Source organism: Macrobrachium rosenbergii, chromosome 57, assembly GCF_040412425.1.
Source record: "Macrobrachium rosenbergii isolate ZJJX-2024 chromosome 57, ASM4041242v1, whole genome shotgun sequence".
Lineage (NCBI taxonomy): Eukaryota > Metazoa > Arthropoda > Malacostraca > Decapoda > Palaemonidae > Macrobrachium > Macrobrachium rosenbergii.
In genome coordinates this window covers 10,271,675-10,280,394 of record NC_089797.1, presented here as the reverse complement: position 1 = coordinate 10,280,394, position 8,720 = coordinate 10,271,675, and the positions used below count along the sequence as shown (strand labels likewise).

The following is an 8,720-nucleotide window of genomic DNA, read 5'->3' as shown; positions in this document are numbered from 1 at the left end:
ACATATCTTTCGTCCTAAGGATACCAGACATATCCTTCATCTTAAGGATACCAGACATATCCTTCCTCTCACTTTCTCCTTTTTTCTTCTCTTTCAGAGGTTCAGGACAACAAGGGCACCTGGCCGAGAAGGAAACCAGCCGCACGATTCGCGTCAAATCGTTTCCCTTTTACTCGATCCTCTCTGCCCTCGACGTCACCTTCATCGACGTCCTCAACCTGGACATTGAAGGATTCGAATTCAAGGTGAGACGGTGTTTGTGAAGTAAAGGACTTCGGTGTCAATGAACAAGTTAAGTTATAATAATTTTTCTAAATCTATTTTGTATCTTCCAGCTACAACAGCATATTTTATTGGTCATATTTCAAGCACTAATTGCATTAACTACATGAAGTTTGCATGTTGCTTTGTTTGGTAAAAAATAAGTTTGTCGGTATGCATAAATATTTAAACCGTATTTCAGACATTTAAAATGGGCCCGTCTGAATTCGGCATTAAATTATATAACATTCTAACAAAGGAATAACTTCCTCATTTGATATCCGAACCGACAACCTTTGAAAAACCAGATCAATGTTTTATCCATTCAGCCACAAAAGGCCTGAATGGTAAAGAAATCGTTGGCCTATTATAGAACAGAACTGAAAAAACACACTGTTGGCCTAGTATGGAACAGGAGGCTGTTCCGTTCCCCACGGAACAGGCTACAATATAAGTGTCGTATAATTTTGACGTTGTTTAATTGGTCACTGTAGACATTGCTCGTTCAAAGCATCATTTTCCTTCCTATAAGTGAAATTTTCATTGAAATCTCTACTTTATATTTTCCTGTGACTCTCTGAAATTCGCATAAAATTTCAGTGCCGTCTATATTTAAGTAAATATAAGTGGATTGGTGGGAAGTCTATTTATTTTGCACAAAAATACTCTCATTTTACACTTATGTAAATGGTAGTAACCCTCTTGTACCTTGTTATGGTTATTTTTCATGGTTGGTTCAAGTCGAGAATAGCATCAGTACTTTTATGTTCCGATTTTAAACTTTCATGGATTGCCTTTTAAATTACACACACACACACACAATATATATATATATATATATATATATATATATATATATATATATATATATATATATATATATATATATATATATATATATATATATATATATATATATATATATATATATATATATATATATATATATATATATATATATATATATATATATATTATATAAATTTCATCGTAACTGCCAGCATTTTTCAAATTTATACTTTTAAATGATGTATGTAAAGTGATAGTTCCCCTCTCAATCATATTTTCAATATATTATCGACTTAATTGGGAGACCTTAAGTTCCTCTTCGTTGTACAGTTCGACTGTATAGTAACTGCAAGTTGGCTGAGGATCTAGATATGTCTGAAACACAATGATTTTGTTGAAAGTTCCAGTTTCCTCAAGCTTTAAGGATAATTCTGTTCAAAATCAGCGCATGAAAACAGCAACAACTAAAATCTAGTCAGCAAACAAGTAAAACCCATTAATGTATTTATTATTTGTCGCCAGACCATTGCACCCGCTTTTGGTTGTAATGAATATCACATGGAGGTCATCAGAGTACTGTGAACATTGCCATAAAAGTACGTGATGGCATGGCACTTTGAGCTACAAACACACTTGCAGTTAGAATGGAATTTGGATTAGTGTCTTGTTATATAAACACAGCTGCAACTGCGTCTGTATAACGAAACACTGATTACTTGGAATAAAAGGAATGAAAGGGGTTGCAGCTCAGGGCCGTAGGGACGCCGCAAAGAACCTCAAGTAATGCCTACAGTGCACAGCGTGAGGCGCACTAACGGCACTACCCTCTCTCTCCACCCACCCCCTTACGAGACACACGTGTATTAGTATCTAGTCTATACAGTGAATTAATATGGAGTTACCTACAATTAAACTGGTTTTTAATCACATTGAAACACATCGGAAATCTCACGCACAATAACAGCTGTGACTGGAGGGGCGTTGAGCAAAAACACTCAAATCCCGCAGTTAACTTTTCTTCTCGTTTGCTTTCCAGGTTCTGAAAACGATCCCCTTCGACAAGATCAAACTGGGAATCATGATCGTCGAACACCTGAACATTCCTGAACCCAAAGCTGAACTGGTGAAATTCATGACCGACTTGGGTTACGCGAAAATCCACGAAAACAAATTGGATTACATATTTGGGGATCCCGAATACTTGAGTAAATTGCCGGGATGGGAGCCTTCGGAATATTTAGAGAATATAGTGGATTTTTTATAAATTGATACGGTACATTTATTAGGGGGAGCATATAAAACAGAGATCATCTCATCTAAAGATTTTTTGTTTAGTGTTCTGGGCATTTCTAGACAGCAAAGGTTTATCATCAGTAGCGATAGAATGAACAAAATGCTATACGATGCATATCTATACAAACACTGAAGGTTAGAGGGACATTGTTGGCCAATCAAAATTTGGGAGATTTGAATTAACTCCAGTCCAGAATCCAAGCAGGTGAATAGGACCTGGTGTCACTGTCAGGTATGCGTCATAGATACGCTTCAGACGTCGTATAGATGCTGGAATGTAGTGACTAATTCATTGCACTGTTGTGTTATTTAGAACTTTACCTATTTGAGGCAGAGTGCTCTTAGTGGGGAGAGGCATTCAATGATGGTCTCATAGCCTGTCATTTTTGTCAATTAATAAGGATTTTTTATTACCAAGCTTAGTCCATGTAAAATATACAATTTAGGCCGAAGGCCAAGCGCTGGGACCTATGAGATCATTCAGTGCCGAAGGGGAAACTAAAGCCCTGTCCACATTAGCGGGCACTGCCCGACGGGCAAACGCTGTTCCCATAACCCGTTCCACTATACTGACCGTCCGAGTATGGAGCCAGAACGATGCGATTGTCTGGTGACACTGCTTCAGAAGCCAGAGAAAATACATACAGCTGGAAGTGCCCGACGGGCATGCCCGCTAGTGTGGACAGGCCATAAGAGCAAAAGGTCTGAAAGGTGTACCCGGAGGAAAACCTCACAGCTGCACTCTGAAACAATCATCAGAAGAGGGTGGAAAGTAAGATGGAAGAAAGTGTGAATGGAGGTACACTAAAAAGAATGAAAGGGGTTGCAGCTGAGGGCCAAAGGGAAGTTGCAAAGAAAAGTTAAGTATGACTTAGTTTAACCAGACCACTGAGCTGATTAACAGCTCTCCTAGGGTTGGCCCGAAGGATTAGACTTATTTTACGTGGCTAATAACCAATTGGTTACTTAGCAACGGGACCTACAGCTTATTGTGGAATCCAAACCACATTATAGCGAGAAATGAATTTCTATCACCAGAAATAAATCCCTCTAGCTCTTCATCAGCCGGCTGGGGAATTGAACTCCGGCCCATCGAGTGACAGTCCGCAGCTCTACCGACTCAACCAACGAAGAGCTAGGGAAGCTACAAAGAGCCTCAAATAATACCTACAGTGCACCGCGTGAGGTGCATTGGCGACACTACGCCCCTACGGGGTCTTAGTCCATGTGGTCGTAGTGCCTACTGATGGTGCCATCTTTGATGTGGTTCATAAGATGCCTCGAAAAACGAGTTCATCCCAACACACAAGGGTTGGGCTTATTTGGAGGGGTGGGTAGAGCTCTCGGCTATGCTGTTGGACCAGCGTTCGTTTCTCCGACCAGCCAATGAAGAATTAGAGGAATTTATTTCTGGTAACAGAAATTCATTTCTCGTCATAATGTGGTTCGGATTCCACAATAAGCTGTAGGTCCCGTTGCTAGGTAACCAGTTGGTTCTTAGCCACGTAAAATAAGTCTAATACTTCGGGCCAGCCCTAGGAGAGCTGTTTATCAGCTCAGTGGTCTGGTTAAACTAAGGTATACTTAACTTCTTTATAAGTGGCACACTTTCCACAGTGAATTGTATTTTTGTTTGTAACAGTGACTGATTTTTTCCAAGGTAGATGTGATTTTAAATGGCCATACTGGATTTGAACCACTTGAATGAATTGAACTGACTGTAGAATTTACAAGCACTGGGACCTATGAGGTCGTTCAGCGCTGAAACGGATATTGAAAGGAAAAGGTTTGAAAGGCGTAACAGGAGGAAAACCTCTATGAATCAATTGTTGACTGTGATGTCATGGAAAAAGCCAGAAAATGCCATAAATGACGGTTTCCAGGCCAAGAATACTATTTGGTTTGTCAAAGTTGCATGAAACTGCATGTCCCATATTTTCACTTATGCCATTCTAAGTTACCACCACCTACTTTTCACAATTCCGTGTACAAATACACACTCCTGTTACATCATGAGTTTACTGTAAAAGACAGGCCTACTTTTATTAAAGAAATGTAAAACAGATTTTGGTTACTTCTATTATGACAAGTGATTACGTAATGTCAATATTCAAAGTAACTTGTGTAAAGATTCTAGTGAGATTTTCAACTTACAGCACAAACTGCAACTTCACAAATTACTATGTTCAGCTGGGACAAATAATTTTCCATCTTTACGTATATGTATGTATGTATGTAGAATACACACACATACACATATATACTGTATATACATTATATATATGTATATATATACAGTATATATATATATATATATATATATATATATATATATATATATATATATATATATATATATATATATATATATAATCAGATCAAGTACTAATGTACATATATAGCACCAGTAACATCTCTCAACATTTAAACAAATTCCAGTAACTCCTGTTATCACTGATGGACAAACAAAAACTGCTACTCTGTTCAACCAATTTTTTCTCAAGCCAACAGCTGTTTCAGCCACTAACCAATGGCCATCTTCAGGGCTACACTGCACCAAGAATGCCACTGCACTTCCGTACATAGGAAAGTACAGTCAGAAAACCGGTGAAAAGCAAGAATACAAAATGAAATTGTAACACAAATTTCAGTTTGGAAACATGACATTAACATATTTCACAGGCCAGTGAATACTGACAGTTTAGTTCAGGCCTAATTCACCGGTTCTCTTGTATCAAATTAATTTATAGGCAACAACTTCTGTTATTCTTTTTACATTTCTTTCTCTTTCCCTCTTGCAAAAAAAACTCTAATAGAATACAGAATAGAACAGAATAATAGAATTTAGGCCAAAGGCCAAGCGCTGGGACCTACGAGGCCATTCAGCGGAAAACCTCCAGGTTACCCTATGAAACAATTGTTAGGAGAGGGTGGAAAGCAAGATGGTAGAAAGATAATACGAATGGAGGTACAGTAAAAGGAATGAAAGGGGTTGCAGCTTGGGGCCGAAGGGACGCTGCAATGAACCTTAAGCAATGCCTACAGTGCACCGCGCGAGGTGCAATGACGACACTATCCTCCTAAGGGGGGCAAAAGCTTTAATGGACAAGAAATAACACTTGCACCCACAAATATTTATTTCCCACCTGGGAAATTGACTCAGTTCTGCAATATTTGCTTAAACAGACTGAAAAGATAAATTGATGATCAACAGTAACTTTTAATTTTAAAAGGCAGTCCCCGGTTTAGACTTCTTTGTAAATATTTTTTAAATATATTCATCAGAAATTATTTGATTTACGATCGTGCACGCTGATCCGAAAGAAATTTGGCCCCAAAACGGCAGAATAATCATAATTTGATTTTTTTTATGAAAACTCAATAATAATGCTAGTTTATGTCGTTTTCAATGCACTGGGGCATTAAAACTAAGGTTTTCAGATTTTTGACATTTTCAACGATTTTAAACAGGTTACGAAAAAGAACGAACCCCAGTTTGGCTGGGACCGCCTGTATTTGGTTCATCTAAGACAACTGTTCCTCATTTGAAGGTCAACCTTGTGTGCAATAAATAACTTCATTCTTCTTTAATCTAGAGTGCTTTTAAATAAAACTGAGACTTCTTTGTAAATATTTTTACTGAATGTTTGATTGAAAAGCCTATGACTTTATGAAAATTCAGCTATAAAGCCTTTCAGTGTTTTAAACAGTGAAAAGAGTGAGTGATTTGGCTGGACAGCTAATTTGCAGATTGAGGGACGAGGTAAAATAACAGACTAAACACAATATATATATATATATATATATATATATATATATATATATATATATATATATATATATATATATATATATATATATATATATATATATATATATATATATATATATATATATATATATATATATATATATATATATATATATATATTACATAATTGCAACAGACAAGCACAGTGGAAAGTAAAGTTTATTAAGGAATAAGTAGACGACATTTAAGGAAACATTTTATTGATGGGAAATCTCAATTAGTAAATATATTTTTACAATAAACCATACTAATATAAAAGTTAAAATATTAAAACTAATAATAGACATTCAATAATATCCTTAAATATAAAACATCAACAGTCAAAAGTTATAAAATACTAGATACCAGACACTCAGATGGATGAGATGTGTGTGTGTATACACATATACATTTTATATATATATATATATATATATATATATATATATATATATATATATATATATATATATATATATATATATTGTATACTGTATATATATACAGTGCTCCCCCACTTTCTCGCTAGGATAGGTTCCAGAACCCACCTCGAAAATGCAAAATCTGCAGAAATGCAAAATCCATGAAAATGTAAAATCCGTGAAAATGGAAAATCCGCGAAAATGGAAAATCCGTGAACATGCAAAATCCGCGAAAATGCAAAATCCCCTCTAAAAATGCTTATAACTGCCAAATTTCCTGTACCCCTTAAACTAAAATGCTTATAACTGTCTATTTTAAAAATTCACAGCCTAATTTAGTACTTCAAACAAAAATATACCTCAATTTATCATAATAAAACAATTCATTATCAATTCAAATAAAAATACACCCCAAACCATCATGCCAAAATATCCTAAGTCATCTTAGATTAGTACCGTTTTGCAACTCTTACTCTTATGTATATATGCCACCTAAAATGCTTATAACAATGATTTGCCATTTTTAAAATATTAATATAAACACAGCAAAATGTCTATAAAATGTTTAATACAAATTAAATAAATCTTTAATACAAATTAAATAAATCTGTCTTACAGAATGTTTGACAACTAATCAAGTTACCCCTGTGTGCATAAGCATAGTCGTTATCTCTCATAGTACTGAAGTTGTCCTGTTTTCTTCAAATATCAGGAAAAACAATTAAAATTATCACTAATTCACTTTCTTTTGTAGAGCAACACTTTATTCACTACTTACTGCATTTTTCACATTGGGTTCGTGACTAAATACAAATTTTTATGATATAAATAATTTACAGTGTACTTACACTGTAGCAATGTTATCTACAAAATCCGCGAATTACTGAAAGTTCCCCTGTGGAAAAGTGAATAATGTGTTCCACAAAAATCCGTGACAAAATGAAGCGTGAAAAAGTGGGGTAGCACACTGTATGTATGCATGTATAATTATATATATATATATATATATATATATATATATATATATATATATATATATATGTGTGTGTGTGTGTGTGTGTATGTAAGTATCCAGGAACAAAATCAAAGCAATTCCCTGATTACACAGCTACACAGTAAATGCCTTTTTTATTATTTTGAAATATACAGCCCAGCTACTGTAGAAGGACTTTGTGATCTGATCTACAGATCTATGAAGCTGTAAAGCCAATCACTGGGGCTCTTCCAGCCAATCAGAGCTTAAGAAAGAGAAAAAGAAGGAAATGGAGTGGCTGGACAGTAAGATATAGAGATCCAGAATAAAAAAAGAAATGAAGGACAAATATCCAAAAGGTAGGACTAAGAAGTAACCGCCAAGAGATGCCGGTCAGTTAATGCGACCTGGATGCTTGAGAATGGCATCAAGTGTTTATGTGACCTTATCTGTTGTGTTACGTGATCGATGTAAGGGTTCAAAAGCAAAGACCCAAAACTTGCATTGTAAATCACCTATTCTATTACAGCAGCTGTACGTATTCAACTACAGATGACTGGAGGTCTTTGGTTACTCATTAAACTTAAACAATACATAAATTTTTTGGCTTTTAAGTAACTCTGAGATTGATCTGTCTGAAACTCTCGTAGGAATTCCATTCAATTGACTCACAAAGAATGAATATTTTCACTCACTGTATAGGGTAAAATAAACATTAGCTCTGTTTACTAATACTCTTTAAGGGAAATGTTTTTATGATATTTACCAATATATGGGTAACAGCATTTTGCAATGAATCCGTAAGGATTAAGACTCTCCTTGATAAAAGGAAAGTTAATACATGTAAGCCAACATAACCAGAATAAATATTTATTCCCTGGTAACCGAAAGTTTTATTACATTCTTTGTAAGATCACTGGGAATAAAATATTAAATTTAATTATAACTTACATTCACAAGAACTAAAGAAAATATTAATCTACCATATGTCTGTTTCAGATGTAAATAGATTTTCATGTTTACACTTCAAAAAAATAAAAGGACTGTGACTAGGAGATTACAAACTGAAAAAGGGTTGTCAGCATAACTTCTATATAAGAGAGATTTTTAAAGACAAAAGACACTAACTGAATCATCTAACCTCATGATATAAAAGAAAGGCACTAAAGGCATGAATGTCAGTGGACCTAGT

General features: G+C 35.1%; 1 protein-coding gene across 6 annotated transcripts in view; it reads left to right on the top strand.

Annotated features, from left to right (window-relative positions):
• The window catches only part of LOC136837071 (protein Star-like), a 14,521-nt gene extending 10,113 nt beyond the window's left edge, over positions 1 to 4,408 (top strand). For 4 of the 6 annotated variants that reach the window (XM_067101679.1, XM_067101678.1, XM_067101675.1 and 1 more), the window contains 2 exons: positions 98 to 245; positions 2,087 to 4,408. In XM_067101679.1, the coding sequence (XP_066957780.1) occupies positions 98 to 245; positions 2,087 to 2,314 (376 nt within the window). In that variant the 3' untranslated portion in view covers positions 2,315 to 4,408. The remainder of the gene's footprint in view (positions 1 to 97; positions 246 to 2,086) is intronic. The other 2 variants (XR_010852571.1, XR_010852570.1) reach the window with 1 other exon arrangement.
• The last annotated feature ends 4,312 nt before the right edge of the window (positions 4,409 to 8,720 follow it).